The sequence below is a fragment of the Pelodiscus sinensis genome, chromosome 4 (assembly GCF_049634645.1).
Source record: "Pelodiscus sinensis isolate JC-2024 chromosome 4, ASM4963464v1, whole genome shotgun sequence".
Lineage (NCBI taxonomy): Eukaryota > Metazoa > Chordata > Testudines > Trionychidae > Pelodiscus > Pelodiscus sinensis.
In genome coordinates this window covers 4,092,625-4,110,317 of record NC_134714.1, presented here as the reverse complement: position 1 = coordinate 4,110,317, position 17,693 = coordinate 4,092,625, and the positions used below count along the sequence as shown (strand labels likewise).

The following is a 17,693-nucleotide window of genomic DNA, read 5'->3' as shown; positions in this document are numbered from 1 at the left end:
GACGACAGAGGCATGTAGTCTAGACACAGCCTAAAAGTCCAAACAAAATAAGGTTTAAAACACACAAAAGGAAGTATTACTTCTTGCAATGCACAGTCAACCGGTGGAACTCCTTGCCAGAGGATGTTGTGATGGCCAGGACGTTAACAGAGTTCAAACAAGAACTGGATAAATGCTTGGAAGATAGGTCCATCAATGGCTATTAGCCAGGAAGGGTGGGGATGCTGTCCCTAGCCTGTTTGTCAGACCCTGGGAAAGGCAGACAGGGGAGGGATCACTTAATGATTTCCTGTTGTATTCATTCGCTCAGGGGCACCTGGCATTGGCCACTGTCAGAGACAGGACACTGGGCTAGACGCGCCTTTGGTCTGACCCCGCCTGGCTATTCTTATGGTGGTGGGCTCGTTCCTTTTCTGGGGAACTAGCTGTGTGCGAGATATCAGCTTGGCCATGTTCCCAATCCAGGCAGTTCACTGGTGGGGATAGGCTTTTCCATTTTTGCAGAATTTCTTTTTTTTTAACATTGCAGGCTACACGTTGGGACCACGCTGCCTTGTTCCCAAGTAACCGCCAGGTATCAGGGATATCCCCAAGAATGAAACTGAAGAGGGAAGATCCCAACTTTGCATCCAGAATCAAATTGTTCCTTTGACCCGCCTCCTACGAGATAGTCTTGTTTAGCTAACACTCGGGCCTAAGGGTACGTCTAGACGCCGCTTTTTTTCCTGAAAGGAGATATGCAAATTCGGCGCTAATTTGCATATCTTCCCATCGCTTTTTTGAACACTGTTTTTTTGAAAGTGAAAGTAGTCTGGATGCAGGGGTTTTTCCAGAAAACAACCCTTTTTCAAAAAACTGCCGAAACCTCCTTTTTTTTAGGAAGAGCGGTTTTTTTTCGAAAAAGGTTTTTTTTCCTCCCCGGAAAATATACGTCCAGATTACTTTCACTTTTGAAAAACCCACTTTCAAAAAAGTGATCAGAAAATGTGCAAATTAGCGCCAAATTTGCATATCTCCTTTCGAAAAAATCCCATAGTCTAGCTGTACCCTAAGTGCCACTCCATGGAACAGTGCACCACCCCCAGCAGGTGTGTGGGGTACGTTCTGTCTTGAGAAAAGGTTTCTACCTGTCAGGGTGGTTACATACTGGAATAAATTGCCCAGGGAGGTTGTGGAATCTCCATCGCTGGAGATATTTAAGAGCAGGTTGGACAGACATCTGTCAGGGATGATCTAGACAGTGCTTGGTCCTGCCATGAGGGTAGGGGACTGGACTTGATGACCTCTAGAGGTCCCTTCCAGGCCTAGTATTCTATGATTCTGTGATTAGTGGCATTCCTAATTCCATATGCAAAAACTTCCCCTTGCGGAATGTGCTCTCACCTTCCAAAAAATATCTTCTACAAAGCAACACCTTTAAAATGCGGTGCCTGAAGTTAGCGTTCCACCTTCACATTTAATCCCCTTCCGTCAGGAAACGGGCTGATGTCCAGGAGAGCTAGGAGTCCACAGATCCCGTGAACGTGAACGTGAACGTGAACGTGAACGTGAATGGCTCGGTAGGTTCTCAGCACTTTTGGAAGTGGAGTCATTTTCATTGAGGTGATTAAATATGGTTCCGGGAAGCTTTTTTTAGCCACCCAGTTAAGAAAATGCATGCCAATGGCGTTCTGTGTGCTGGGTGCTGTTTTGTAATTATTTATCTTCCCTAGCGGAGGGCAGCTAGTTGCTCCGTTTAAAGCGGTACCTTCATCGGGAGGGGAGGCTGGAGCCCAGAAACGTAGCAAACACGTCCCACTTCACTGACTATTTCAGGCTGAGTTATCTGACCGTGTTCCTTTAAGGCTGACTTGCAGCTCGAGACCGAAAACAATTGTAAGCTAAAAGCAAAGCTTTGGGATCCGCTTGGATGGCTTGCCTGCTGCCTCTGTTTTGGCCTACATTGGAAACCTTTACCAATGCTTTGAGTAGCTATGCATGCATTGTCTACGTCTTCTGAAGCATTTTAGCATGTGCACAGTGATGAGGGACTGCGCTTTTTTCATGAGAGCATCACATTCTGGTTAGCAAAGTTCCTCAGTATGTTTAAAAAATCACTGTATCCAATATTCTGTCACTGTAAAAGTGAAAAGTAGACTCTTTGGGTGGATCTACACTACGACACTTGCTCGAAAGAAGCTACACAATTTGAGCTATGCATATTGCGGAGCTTATTTCGAGATAATCTATTTCAAAATTTGATGCTGTGCGGATAGCTCCTGACAAGTCCTTTAATCCTCATGGAACAAGGCTTACCGGGACGTCAGAATAGCACGCCTATTATTTCGATTGCATTTTGAAATAACGGGTGTGCTGTAAAGATGCAGAAAGCGCTATTTCGGGATACCGGACGTATTCCGGAATAGCACCGTAGTCTAGATGTACCCCATGTGAGCCGTGTGTGTGTGTGTGTTTATGCGTGCGCATGTACAAACCAGGGTTTTTCCATCAGAGCCTCAGCTGCAGCAAACTGAAATTGTTCAGTGGAAGTAATGACAGGAGTGAAAAAATAGGGACTGTTTAGACTAGAGAGGAGATGAAGACAAGGATGGGTGGCAGAGTTGCATGTAAAATAGCTAATGGCCCAGAGAGAAAGCAAATCAGGTGCAGATAACGGAGATAAAAAAGGAAAACAGCAAATAAACGACATTACGCAAACTTGTTTTGAGAATTGTAAGAAAGAGTTCCCTTTGTGTTTTGAGTGAGGGTTTGACCACAGATGGGAGATTTTTTACCCAAATTTGAGCTGATCTCTAGTTGAAACTAAACTGCTTTAGAATCTGGGTTTATACCTTGAAATTATGAGGTAGGTTGTAATATGAGGCATGTTAAATGTGGGACTGTAATGAGCAGTTTTTCCGTTTGATTTCCCTGTGTTTTCTTTGAATATGAGATTTCCAGTGGGATTTTTGACAGCTTAAAATAACTATCATGCCGTACATCAGAGCTACTCAACTTTGGAAGCCCTGGGGGCCACAATGATACTCACAGCACATGCCGAGGGCCGCAATTTAAGTGTGGTTGCATATAATATGCAAATATATGCAAATAACTTCTTTCACACTGACAGGCAGTAAGGAACGTATCTTAGTTTTTCTTAAATTGCTGTCAGGCGGATACAAGTCTATGAACTCAGGGTGACACGATTCACAGTGCCATTGCAGGGTTGGTTTCTTTAACGCAGCGATGTGTTTTCAACAAAGACGACACTTTGGTTTTCCGTTTATCTCTGCAAAAGCGAATTCCGTCTCCCAAACAGGGTTGAAAGCCCCATGTTTATCCAACGAGCATCTGGGAAGGAGAAAATTTGTTCCTCTTGGTTTCTGAGGACAGGACAAGGAGTAATGGGCTTAAAGTGCAGCAGGGGAGGTTTAGATTGGACATTAGGAAAAAATTCCTAACTGTCAGGGTGGTCAAATATTGGAATAAATTGCCAAGGGAGGTGGTGGAATCTCCCTCTCTGGAGATATTTAAGAACAGGTTAGATAGACATCTGTCAGGGATGGTGTAGGTGGAGCTTGGTCCTGCCTTGAGGGCGGGGGGCTGGACTCGATGACCTCTTGAGGTCCCTTCCAGTCCTATTATTCTATGATTCTATGATTCTATCTCTCGCTTGTTGCCATTTTTAATGCTTATTAAAAAGAAAATCGTGTACCAGTGGTTTGAGTGTTTCGCTTGACGCTCCAGGTTGTGCATTTCTTTGCGTGATTTTTCCGTCCAAAATAAAGTTTCCAAACCACAGTGCTCCAGGTGGGGAGCTGGGTGGGGAGCTGGGGCGAGTCAGGTGGGGAGCTGGGTGATTCAGGCCGGACATGAGAGGCAAAAAAGGACAGGTGCCCGGGAGACTCGTTCTGGATTCCCACAGGGCTGGCGTCCCCACGCGGCAGTCTGTCGCTCCGTGCGGGACAGGGGCAGGGCTGCCTGGCCATGGCGCCAGACCCAAACATGGCCAGTGTGAGCCAGTCAGCGCCTCTCAAGTTCTGCTCACAAGGATACACACCCAGCACTTCCCACAATGCCTCAGCGCTCCCGGCACTTCGTCCCTGTGGCTAGAAATGCCGACACCCTGTCCCCGTCTGTTCCAGCCAACCCGTCCGCTGGCGTCATTCAGTGCTCACCCTGCCTGGGAGACGCCTCGCCGTTGTGGAGCGTGTTCCCAGTGGAAGCCATGTTCAATGGTTCCCACCCACGAGCTGCGTGTTGAGCCCTACGTAAACCCAAACTGCCTCACAGGCCGCAAACAAACGGGCCAAGGGACATGTGTTAAGTAGCCCTGCCATAGATAGTAGCTGGCCATTGACCAAACATGGCTGGCAGACATGACTGGGGTAGTGTTATCGTGTCTTTGCTTTCATTCTTCAACTGTCTGCTCTTTCTTTTGACCTTAAAGGCCTTAGATTTTTAAAGTATCTTTCATGAGAAAGGGAACCTGTGTGAAAGGGAACCAGTTAGTCTATAAGGTGCCACAGGACTCCTCGTCGCTTTTGTGTGAACATGGAGGCTATCTACATAGCATAATCTGGGAAAATACCTTTTAGTAACATACATAATAAAATTTATGTTGGAGGAATCAATTCATTGCAGGCTGTCACTGGAATGTGCCTCTTTTCAGAGGATATTCCCGACTGAGACCTTGTTCAAGTTCTCTTTTGTGATGAGCGTATAACTACTTTAAGATTGAAAACATGGTTTTGAAAGGCTAATTTTTGAATGTTGATACATAATATGGCTCAGAATGATACTGAAAATTGTATTATTAAGTTTGCAGATGCTACCAAGCTGGGAGGGGTTGTGAATGCTTTGGAGGAGAGAGTCATAATTCAAAGTGATCTGGACAAACTGGAGAAATGGTCTGCGGTAAATAGGATGTAGTTTAATAAGGACAACTGCAAAGTCCTCCACTTAGGAAGGAACAATCGGTGTCACACACACAGAATGGGAAGCGACTGTCTGGGAAGCAGCACTGCAGAAAGGGATCTAGGGGTCATAGTGGATCACAAGCTACATATGAGTCAACAGTGTGATGCTGTTGCAAAAAAAGCAAACATGATTCTGGGAGGCATTAACAGGTGTGTTATGAGCAAGACACGAGAAGCCATTCTTCTGCTCTGCTCTACGCTGATTAGGCCTCTATTGGAGTATTGTGTCCAGTTCTGGGCACCACATTTCAAGAAAAATGTGGAGAAATTGGAGAAGGTCCAGAAGAGCTGTTTTCGGGTATCTAAAAGGGTGTCACAGGGCAGGGGGGAATTGTTCTCCCTGGCCTCTGAGGATAGGACAAGAAGTAATGTAATAAATTGCCTAGGGAGGTTATGGAATCTCCATCATTGGAGATATTCAAGAGCAAGTTAGAGAGACATCTATCAGGGATGATCTGGTCAGTGCTTGGTCCTGCCGTGAGGGCAGGGGACTGGAATTGATGACCTCTCGAGGTCCCCTCCAGTTCTAGTGTTCTGTGATTCTATGATTTTTTTTTCATTTCAAATGGAGATTAATAGTCAAACTTTGAGAGAGGTCTTTTTGCTACTGGCAGCAAGCGGAGGTAGTCAGTATGCTGTTTTCTCTCCATAAACACACAATACTGTGTATGTTGCAGTTTTATTAACGGCCCTAACCAAGGTAAGCACCATTGTTCTAAGAGCTGAATATGCACACAGCACATAGGAATTTAAGATTTAAGGTCTGTCCTTGGTCAAAGGAAGGAACAAGGCCTGTATCTACATTGGCCACTTATTCCGGAAAATCAGCTGCTTTTCCGGAATAACTTGCCAGCTGTCTACACTGGCCCCTTGAATTTCCGGAAAAGTGGCTGATTTCTTACAGTAGATCGTCCGTGCTTTTCCGGAAATACCATGCTGCTCCTGTTCGGGCAAAAGTCATTTTTCCGGAAAACTGTCTGGAAAAAGGCCAGTGTAGACAGCACAGTAGTGTTTTCCGCAAAAAAGCCCTGATCGCGAAAATGATCCTGCCAATGTAGACGCGCTTTTTCCGGAAATACTTATAACAGAAAACTGTTCCATTTTAAGCATTTCTGGAAAAGGGTGCCAGTGTAGACGTAGCCAAGGTGTTTCAGAGGAAGGAACAAGACCCGTGCAGTAAGATGGGGTCTCTGATAGACCAAAGCGCTCATTATTAACTCCTTGTCCCCATGGTAGGTAGTTATAGACTGTAATCAAATTAGCCCTTTTCCTTCTCCTTTTAGCTTATCCCCTCCAAAATAATCCCACCCCCTTGCAATCTCCCTTCCCAGTTGTTGATTTCTCACCATCACATTCTTCATGCCGCTTGTGTGCCTTACCCCTAGGAAATGTCTCATCGTTTCCTTGTATTCTGTCATCTGACTATATCCATTTTTAAAAAGTCTCGGAGGGATTGCCGGGTTAGTCGGTAACATTAAAAACGAGTGGCCCTGTGGCACCTTAGGCCATGTCTACACAGCAGCGTTGTTTCAGAATAACTGGTGCTATTCCAAAATAACATAGTGTGCGTCTACACAGCAAGCCATTATTTTGAAATATTGTCGAACTGGAGGACTTCTTACTCCGGCTCCTATAACCCTCATTTCATGAGGAGTAAGGGAAGTCAACAGAAGAGCGTTCTTCCTTCGACTTCCTGCTGTGTAGACAGCGCCAAAAGCTGAATTCAGCTCTTTCGACTTCAGCTACTCAATTGACATAGCTGAAGTTGTGTAGCTTAATTCGACTTGTGCCCTTCCAAAAGAGGTACCTGTCAACCGGAGGAGCCGTATCCATTTTTATTGCTTCTCTTGTGCTTAGCTGGGAAGCTCTTTGCAAGAAGGGACCATCTTTTTGTTCTGTTTCTGTATAGATCAGGGATGGGATCCGTGACTGAAGTTGGAGGTATTGCTGTTAGTGCTGCCTAGAATTCTCTCCCGAAAGGGTTAGATTTGTATATGGAAAGTGTCGGTGTACACCGATTTCACCCTGCACACAAAAACACCACACATTTCCATTAATAGACAATCAGGGTGACCTTAATAGACAATCAGGTAAGAAAAAGGTCCGCTTGAGAGCATGAGAATTTGGCCGAAGGAGATTCATTTTGTAGACTTTGACATGCGACGGTTACAGCTGGTGCTTTAACAGGGATACAACTTTTATTTTTTGAATCTCAACATCTCCTGTCTTTAATTATTGCCTGTCCCACCCCTGATTCTCCACAACTGGGAAAATGTGAATGGGCGGAAAATATTAAAACCCATAATTTTGCATAGTGAACATTTAAATGGGAAAAACGCTTCAAATAGATGGATATCTGTCCACATTATTAAACAAAATCTAATTTGGCAAAGTCCAATTGTGATGTTCCTTTAATATTTAGCTAGTTAATCCCCCAAATCAGAACAAAAACTCCTCTTCCTTACATAGTAGCTAGGGTCGGAGCGAGATGGTTGTCTGCAATCTTTTCCAGTGCTTTCAAGGGGTTTTGCCCAGGATTCCTTCTCTTTAGTGCCATTGGGTGACAGAATTACCCTCCATAGCCCGATAATATGGATTTAGAAATCAGTGCTGCTAATGAGGACTAGCCTGTGTCTGTGGGCACAGCCCTGAGCAAGCATCGCTGCATTGCTCCGGAGCAGACCAGAGGGCGAACGGTGATGGATCTGCTCCCAGAACAGGGTCATCTGCTTCTACTCTCCAGGAGTGGGTGAGCGGGTGATTCCTCGCCCTGGCCTCTCCTAACTGGCAGCCCTGCTCTCCCCTGCCCCCCACGCCACGAGTTGCGGGTCATGTAATCATTCAAGCTATATGCCCATCACCTCCCCTATGCACATGCATCATGCAGCGGGCTTGCCCATGGGTGGCAGGCATGCTAGGCGGGGGGAAGGCATTGCCTTCCCAAACCACGAGACTGGCCCCGCCCATGCTCCGCCTCCAAAATGCCCCCCGGTACACCTAAAGTAGGCGGAGTGTTACTGCCCCCAGTGCCTGCCCTGCCCATGCTCCGGGGCAAGGGAGGCTGTGGCCGTGTGCCCTTCTCCCTCCCTGTCACAGCTCATTTCCCCAACCTGACACTCCAAATGCAGAGATGGGCACCGGCTAGCAGAATAAACACCGGAAAACCTGTCTCTGGCTCCCCCAGAGACAAGCTCGTCCAGTCTCAGTCTCCCTGAGATCCAAGAAAAAAGAGAACAAATAAAAAATGGCCACCACCACCCAAGTGCACTTAAAAAGAGGTAAAATAAACCTTTTCCCAGAGAAGAGAACAGTCGGGAATCCCCTCCCTGAGGTAAAGCGTTCCCCGCTGGCCAACCTCCGTTTCCGAGTTGGGAAAACAGAGGGGATCCTCACAGAACAATGGACTCCGTCTGGATAACTAGGCACATGACCCTAAGGACACAACAACCAAGCAATCCCGGTTAATCAGAACAAAAGGAAAACTCTTTTATTATCAAAACAAAACTACCGTTCCAAGCATAGTAAATTGACTAGGTGGTAAATAGCCATGAAGTGACAGACTCAGGGAACGTCCCTGGGCTGTAATCCTTAATTACAAAAGAGAAAAACAATTAGCCAGCTCAGACATAATTTCCAAACCCCTGTGCAAGGAAAACAATAAACCCTGACGGACTATCTAAACTTTTCCCTACTTACACACTTCAAGAAGTCCGTTCTTGGAGAAAGAAAGCATCTCCCGTCTCTCTCAATACCTGGGAGAAACTGCTCTGATCTCAAACAAAGAAAAGTGAGAGAAAACCCCCTTTTTCCTGGTTTGACATTGCCAGGGCTCGACAAACTATAGAATCTACTTGCCTGTGGCGAGTAGATTTTAGCTGCGCGCCCTGTTCACCGGCGGCACGCGCGTGCACAATGCGGGTCTTGTGCATGTGCAGTATGGGGCTGGCGAGTGGTTTTCGCCACCGTTCGTCAAGCCCTGGAAATTCCTATCTGCGTTTTTATTGGCTGATGGCCCCAGCCCCTTCCCTAGGCGCATTTCCAGTTGCTTAACCCTTTCCTCTCTCTTTAAGTAAGTCAGACTCTCCTTAGCAGCTCCTATTTACGACACTCCCCGTGCAAGGGAGGCTGGGGCTGCCTGCCTGCCCTCCCCGTGCTGGCGGGGGAGTAGTGTGCCGCCCTACCTCACTGTGGTGCGGAGGAGGAAGAAGGCTTGGCTCGTGTGAGGGCTGAGGCCTTGGCAGAAGGGGCGGAGCTGGGGATGGGGTTGGGGGCTTGCCTCCCCTCGCCGTACGTTCCCCTACCGTCCATGGGTTTCTCCAGCATGAAATGTGGCGTCATTTATTAAATAACTAACAACCCAGATTCACCGTTGAGGGTTCCTTCCCCCTCAGTTCATCCTGGGATTTCAGCGGTGTCTTGTGGAGTAAGAGTGCTGTTCGCTGACAGGATTTGGAGAAGGGAGAAGGCTGTGCTTCCTGTGTTGAAACTCCGCCCCCACTAATCTATCCATGAATTACTCTGTGCTAGGAAGCTAGGCTGAGCCAGCTACATTACTGAGGGGGGTGAAAAATTCATACACACCCCGCTACAGATGTAGTTCAGTCAGCCTAAGCCCCAGTGTAGACACTGCTAAGAGTTGTTCTGTCCACCTACCTACAGCCCCTCAGGGAGGTTGACTCACTACAGTGAGGAGAGAGCCCCCGTGCTGCTGTAGCCTGCCGAGACCTCAGCTGGCGTGGCAGGTTGGATACTGTAATAGCGCCGTCAGCCTCCAAACAACGGGTCTCTTTTTCGAATCTTTTCCAGCCTCTCCATCCATTAAGCTCCTGGTGGACGACCCCATCGTGGTGAACCCCGGTGAGGCTATCACCTTGGTCTGCGTGACGACGGGCGGCGAGCCGGCCCCCACACTGACCTGGGTGCGATCCATTGGGTCCCTGCCTGAAAAAACGGTGCTGAACGGCGGGACCTTGACGATACCGGCCATCGCTCCAGAGGATGCCGGCACGTACAGTTGCATTGCCAATAATAATGTGGGGAACCCCGCCAAAAAGTCCACCAACATCGTTGTAAGAGGTAAGCTGGGCTCGGATGCTCTCTTTTGAGAGTGTGCCTTTTTCCTTCATTCCTCTTTGGCTGGGTGGCTGCCCATCCATTTGTGTCCTATTCTGCCAAGCACGACGTGGGCCCATTATACAAGTTAAAGAATAAACAGGAGCTGGAGCAGCGCATTTTCAGCTGGGTTTAGGCACACAAGGATATGGGGGCTCTGTAGTCCATGAGGACCCTCTGAGGAGTAACATTGGGGGGCCCCTTTTCTGCCTCTTGGAAATGGAGGACAAGCAGCCAGAAGCCAACGGTCCTGTTGGGTGTTAGTTGTGGGTAGATTGCTTGGACCTTCAGCATGTTTCTCCCATCATACACATAGTCCTCTGCTGGGTGGTGTTGGTAAAGGCTTCCAAGGGGAGACATCCCCGGTGAGTTGCATGGGGTAGTCCCCTGCTACCCTGTTGCTTCGGGCTTTCTGCAGATGTCACATGTTCATACTTTCCCGTGCACCTATGAGGGTGGGTTGCTTACTCCCCTTGGGGATTTCCCTGAAAGTTGATACTGAGATCTAACCACATGTCTGTTGTGTTGAAATAAATGGGCTTAAGGCGTTAATATAACTGAGTCACATTAAGGTGTTACACAAGGTTTCCGGGTGGGCCCCTAGAAACATTCGCTTGCTTTCCGCTGTGGTAAACACACTGTACATGTCTTAGAAAAATGTTAAAGAAAAGAAAGAAAAAAAAACAATGAAAGCATTTGAAACGGAAAGGATTAAATCAGGCATAGCCGGAGAGGGGTTTTCGAAGAAAACAACCCTCTTGTTGGATCGTCCTTTGCTTGGGAGCAAAGCTGACGGTAACTGTCCTTTAGGACGAAGTCGATTGAGGTGGGCTGGAGCTGCTGTGGTCAATGTTATTGTTCAAGTCTGATCTCATTTCATCCCACATGGCATGTGGAGTTTAGCTGAAGCCAGGATAAAGTTGACAGACCCTGGTCTTCTGTGGGCAGAATTGAACCTGGGACCGCTGGAGCTTAGCGCATAATCCTCTGCCACATGAGCTTAAAGCTAGCTCGTTGTAGAACAGGCTCATTATTGTCTCCCTAAGCAAGTGCCTACGTTGCACCCTACCCTTGAAATAAAATACGCAAATTGCATAGCTTATTTTGAAATTTGCTGTGTCTATATGGTATCAAATTTTGAAATAAAAGTGCTATTTCAAACCATTCCTTATCCCTAGTGCAACGTTATTTTGAAAAACATTTTGAAATATCGGGAGGCTTGTGTAGATGCAGGGTAGCTATGTCGGTAGCTTTTTGGTAGCCTCCGGAATCCCGAAATAACCTTGCCGTGTAGACATACCCAGAGGCTATGTCTACACTCGTGACTTCTTGCATGAGAAATATGCAAATAAGGCTAAACGTGGAATATTGCTGAGCCTCATTTGCATACCTAATGAGCCACCATTTTTGCAGAAGAGCCTCTTGCGCCAGAAGGAGCTGTCTACACTGCCCCTTCTTGTGCAAGTAAAACCCTCTTGCACAATGCCGTCATTCCTGAAAATAATTGGCGTAGCGGCATTGCGCAGGAGGGATTTTCTTGCGCAAGAAGGGGCAGTGTAGACATCTCCTTCCGGCGCAAGACGTTCTTCTGCAAAAATGGCAGCTCATTAGGTATGCAAATGAGGCTCGGCTATATTCCACGTTTAGCCTCATTAGCATATTTCTCGCGCAAGAAGCCACGAGTGTAGACATAGCCTTAACGTCTCAGGGCCAATAGGTGGCTCAGTGCCCCACAGGTGTGTGGGTTACAATAGCAGTTGTCCCTCTCCAACCCTGTCTACTCAGGGCGTTTCTTGGGATCAGAGTACCAAATGTCTGGGCTTTCGGGAGGTGGCAGCCATGGTGATGGAATTTGCTTTTCTAGCTAAGCAGATTTTCTCTCTAAAATCTCTTCCGTTAACAGCCACAACGGGAATGCTGGGCGAAATAGTTCCATCCCTCATTAGTGTGTTCTTATTAACTCACCTTGGTTTTTGACACTCCAATTTTCACTTCCCGATTTCTACTTTTATCATTTGTTTGCTAGGCACAATTTTAGCACAAGGTTTGAGTTCTATTAGTAGATCTTTCCATTTGGATTCATTTCGGTTGAGAGGTGATATCATTTTTTTCGGGAATATTTGTTGTTACAGGTTCTGACGGCATTTGATGAATTTACACTTCTTTTTTAAAGGTGACCTTACAATTAGGGTACATTCCTAGCTCAGTTATTACAACAGGCCCGAACCTCAAGTCATGCACCTACCATTGTATCCAGATAAGGGGACGAGGAAAAATATGTGCACCATAATTACTCCTAAGTGTAAACTAAGTCTGCAGTTATGTTGGCTCGCAGTGTGATCAGGGTAACCACAGAGATATGGCTGATTAGTTTGAAGGAAGATGTCTATTGGCTGGTAGGTGGATTAATCTACCCGAACGAAATAGTTCAGCTGAAACTAATTTTCTATAATCTACGCTGGCACTGGTACTGAAACATAAACTCCCACACAGTGGGTGCTTTTAATAATAACTTGTGATTCATCTTCCTCGAGAAAAAATCCGTGGTATAGGGAGCCTCTTTTTGCTCCTAACGTATTTGACTTTGCAACAGGGTAATGGCAATAATATTTGTTAGCGAGGTCCGGGAGACAGCAGGACATCTGGATTCGGTAGCAGTTTGTCAGGCTGCAGCAATGGCTACCTTTGTAAACTGATCCATTGGCATTTTTTTGACATTCGTCTTCAAGCTTTTCTTGTCAGGAAGCCAAAATGCTAGGTTATTTCAAGAATCCAGCATCAACATTCATTCGCTCTGCCCTGCAAGGATGAATCTAGACGACATTCCTCTTTCGAAAGAAGAATGCAAATGAAGCGCTGATTTATAAATCGCGTGTTTCATTTGCATCATCTCTTCCGATTGCTTGTTCGGAAGACATTTTTGTGGGGAAAAAAAAGCAGTCTAGATGGGGTTCTTTCAAAAACAACTCACCCTTTTTTTGAAAGAACCCTTATTCCTGAAAAAATGAGGCTTACAGGGTTCTTTCAAAAAAGGTGTTTTTTTAAAGGACCCCATCTACATTGCTTTTTTTCGAAAAAATTTCTTCCAAAAAAGTGATCGGAAGAGATTATGCAAATGAAGCGTGAGATGTGTAAATCAGTGCTGCATTTGCATTTTTGATTTCCCTCATTTGCATTCCTCTTTCGAAAGAGGACTGTAGTCTACACGCACCCCAAGTGTATTAAGCTTGGGGAGTGAGGATGTGCCTAGAACACGTGTTTGGAAGAAGCCAAAGGGAAGGAAAAGCTTTCTGAGTGAAAAAAATCTCAGTATTTTCCTTGACTCCAAAAAAAGCAACTGTGGAGGCTCCAGAGGAGAAGCCAGAGTCCCTGGCTCCCCACAGAAACATATGCCATAAGCCAGAGGATAATAAATGTTGCTCACACGTTTTTAGTTATAGGAGTCCGTGACTGGGAAAATATCATTAAAAATGTATCTGGGTTTTCTGTTTTCTAAAAAGCTGTGTGGCCCACTTGAGGCCTCATGGCGTGAGGAGTAGGGAGAAATCGCCAGCACCACTCTGGCGGCACATCGGCTGAGGAGAACAAAGGGTTGTGCACCTAGCTACAAGCCAGAGGCCTCACGGGGGTTGTAGAAACACAGCAACTTGGAGGGAGTTCCCCGGGAAGCGGAGTGCCATAGGAGGGGTCTTGCTACACCAGCACAAGAGTGTCTGTCGCCCTCTTCTCTTTGGAATGGCAGCAGGGTAATCAGAGAGCCGGGTAGTCGAAGGAAGCCAACCGGAAAGGCTTGGCCAGGAGGTACCGGGAGCAGGCAACGGTTGCTCTGGCGATGAGTTGAGCTTGGCCTGTCATGTGGCCCAGTCAGTCAACTGCATCCCGTTTACGCCAGATTTGTTTCTTTTTCTCAGAACAGATGGTCACGTTCTCGGCCAGCATAATTAGATGCAACACCTCATTGCAGGAAATCGGGAAAGTTGTATCTGCTCCGGCCTGTGGTCACTTTGGTCCATAAACAAGAATAATTGAAATGCACTGGTCTCTGTTATGATTTTATTTTTCTTTCCTATGGAAAGGGAGAGGACCAGCTTAAAAAGTCCTTCTTTTCAGCAACGTTTAATTCCCTTTAGAGATGAGTGACACCTGAGATTAACAGAGCTGAAAAGAGATTTGGGGGAGGGGGGAATCTAATTTCAGTTTGCTGTTGGTTTGTTGGGGTATGTCTACACTACCACCCTAGTTTGAACTAGGGTGGTTAATGAAGTCATACGAACTTGCAAATGAAGCCTGGGATTTGAATTTCCCGGGCTTCATTTGCATGTTGCCGGCTGCCGCCATTTTTAAATGTCCGCTAGTGTGGACTCCGTGCCCGCGGCTACACGCGGCACGGACTAGATAGTGCGGACTAGGATTCCTTTTCACGAGGTGTAACGATAGTTCGGAAAAGGAATCCTAGTCCGCACTATCTAGTCCATGCCACGTGTAGCCGCGGGCACGGACTCCGCACTAGCGGACATTTAAAAATGGCGGAAGCCAGCAACATGCAAATGAAGCCCGGGAAATCCATTTGCAAGTTCGTATGACTAAATTAACCACCCTTGCTCGAACTAGGGTGGTAGTGTAGACATACCCTTGGTTCTTTGAATGCTGTCTTGCTGCTTTCCCTCTCTATCTAGGCTTCTTTTTGGTGTCTGGATTGCCACACCGCGGCCAAGGACAGGGCACAATGTTTATTTAAAATACGGAATTGCATATGCGCAAATTGTCATCAGTTGTCATGGGGACTCTGTTGTATCTGGAATTATGTTTGGATTATTCTGTGGAAAAAAACAGTTGATTTTTGCTGTCTATTCCCCTGACCCAGTGGCTTTACGCTCCAATTCTACTTCTTTCAGTGTTGTCTTCATAGCCAACTGTTTTCCTGGCTTGGCTTTCACAGATTTCTTCGCCTCTAATGGTGTAAACAAGTCACGTTTATGCCCACGCCCTGTCCCAACGGCATATTTATCCCCAATACAGATTTTGAAACCCACTATTTCAAATGACATCACCAACCCTCTGCAGACAGTTCATAAAAAACCGCATCCCCCTTGAGCTGTAACCCGTTCAACTGATGCCATGTAGGACGTTAGCAAACATAAGTCTGTCAGCCCAACTTAGGGCATGTGTACACTACTTTTTTTTTCCGAAAGAGGATATGCAAATTCTGCGGGAATTTGCTTATCTTCTTCTGCTTTCATTTTCAAAACAGGATCTTTTGAAAGTGAAAGTAGCTTGGATGTGGTTTTTCTGGGGAAAATTTTTTTTTTCGAAAAAAACTGCATAAACTTCATTTTTTAAGGAAGAGCATTTTTTTTCAAAAAAGCGTTTTCTTCCAAAAAAAACATGTCCAGACTACTTTCACTTTTGAAAGATCCTTTTTCGAAAGTGAGATCGGAAGAAGATATGCAAATTTCCGTGGAATTTGCATATCCTCTTTTGAAAATTCGATGTAGTCTAGCCATAGCCTTGGTCTCCGTTGGCCCATAGCACAAAACCTCCTGTGGGTGCTCTGATCAACACAGGCCAAGACTGGTAAGTGACAGAAAAGAGAGAGACCAATGGTTTCTGCACTGATTGGGCAATTCCCTGCTCTGTGACAGGCATCCCATGCTATCTTGCTCACGTTGTTGATTGTCCATGCCTCAGTTTCCCTTCCATGCAATGGAGCTAAGATAACTTCTCTAGATCGCCAGGGGCCCCTGACTTGCAATGCGATTTGTTCCGAAGGAAGCATCACAAGTTGATGGCATCATAACTCGAATCCGCATTTACGGTAGGCGCCAGAAGTGGTCAAAGTCAATGCATTAAAAATGGCTGCTTCCCTAATTCGCCTATTATGGGGCGGGAGCAATACAGTGTTGACCACTAGCAATGGAACCAACTCTGGTCTGTGTAAATCCAAGTAGTTCCCAAGGATGTAAGTCGGGGGTTTCCAGACCGTTCCACACTTACAAAAATGGTTCTAAGTGCAGGGGGTCAGAACTCAGGCGGTTGCATCTCGGAGGCCTCCTGTTCCTGTAAAGGGACCACAACAATCCCGTCCAACGAAATTCTGATTGTTGTGTCTGTACCATAAAACTGATATTTGATCTGCGATATGTATGTTCATAACTCCTTTTGAGTCACACTCGGGAGAAGACAGATCCGTCCATACTGAACCTACTGCAGGGGTTAGTATGACCATTTTACTATAAAGTACCGTTCCTTAAAGATCGTATTTTCCTAGTCAAGCGTTAACCTGACAAAGTTCGCTTCCTTTGTTTCCCTACTGCTGGGTTTTCATGTTAATGCTATTCCCTCACAGCAGACAGATAATGTTCACAAAAAATGTGCTGAGATGATAAAAGAGAAATTGTTTTGAGTACTGCGGTGTCATTCCTTAAGAGGCACAGATATCATACAATGTCTTTCATTTCCTCCTTTTTGCTCTGAACGAGAGCTCACTAGAGGCAAATAAATGACTTGTTGAATTGTGTTTTTACTGTTGGAGCAGCTGCCTTTGTAACAAATCCATGTCTGTTTACCTGGCAAGCTCATCACTTATGGAGAATGCTGGCGAAAACCAGACATCTTTCACAATACCATTAATACCTCATTCCAATCTGCCTGAGAGTCCAGAATGTATAATTCCTTCCAGAAAATATTCGAATGGGGCCTAGGTCCAAAAACAATAAATAAATAAAAAAGTGTCCAAAACCCAATTCTAATTAAATACGTTTTCTTTCCAGGTATCTTTGATAGATGAATTAATGAACTTTTGAAATGGTCCTTAGCCTACTTTTGCATAGTTGCATTAGGATGCAGGTGCATGTTCTCTGTGGTAGCATTTTCCACGTCTTGCTCTCATAATCCCTGTGACCGAGTGTGTGTGAAGACCCTTGACTATTCCAATTAATCACCCATAAATTATTTCTCTGGTAAACCCTGGAAAAGTGCGTCGAGCTTAAGGATCTTTGGACTCCTTCCAATCACAGTCGGGAAATTCCTGTATGAACAGAACTGAAGCACGTGCCTCATAAACTAGATTTATGGGCTGTCCCTGGAGCACTTGGTGATCACCTGTTCTGTCCATTCCCTCTGGGGCATCTGGCATTGGCCGCTGTCGGCAGGCAGGACGCCGGGCTAGATGGGCCTTTGGCCTGAGCCAATATGGCCGTTCTTATGGAAGCTTTAGTGCAGTGTACACATGTGAGTGCCTTTCAACCCATAGAATTCTTGGGATGAGCACAGGCCTACCGAGGGCAGGAGATGTCAACTAAGCCGCGATCGCTCTGCCTCCCTCCCGCTAGAGATGCCCCTTCCTCCCTTTTGTCAAATTCCTGCTGCTGCCTTAGTCCCCAGGAACAGCACCAGAGAACCCCAATTCCCACCTCTCAGCTTCTTGCCACTTCACTGTGCAGAGCTAGTGTGGCTTGTAGTCCAGCTCCACCTTGCTCACGCTTCATTTGCCTCCTTACGGTCTACAGCCGCCTTTCTCTAGGACGACACAATGTGCAGCCACTGCTAGTCGGCTCCAGTAAGAAAACTGGCCAGGAAAGGAAGAGGGTCCTTCCGCCTCCGACCTAGGACATGGCTGATCAG

At 46.2% G+C, this 17,693-nt stretch overlaps 1 protein-coding gene across 2 annotated transcripts in view; it reads left to right on the top strand.

Annotated features, from left to right (window-relative positions):
* The window catches only part of MDGA2 (MAM domain containing glycosylphosphatidylinositol anchor 2), a 631,704-nt gene that overhangs the window by 375,533 nt on the left and 238,478 nt on the right, over positions 1-17,693 (top strand). For both annotated transcript variants that reach the window (XM_075926142.1, XM_075926141.1), the window contains exon 6: positions 9,765-10,034. In XM_075926142.1, coding sequence (XP_075782257.1) covers positions 9,765-10,034 — 270 coding nt within the window. The remainder of the gene's footprint in view (positions 1-9,764; positions 10,035-17,693) is intronic.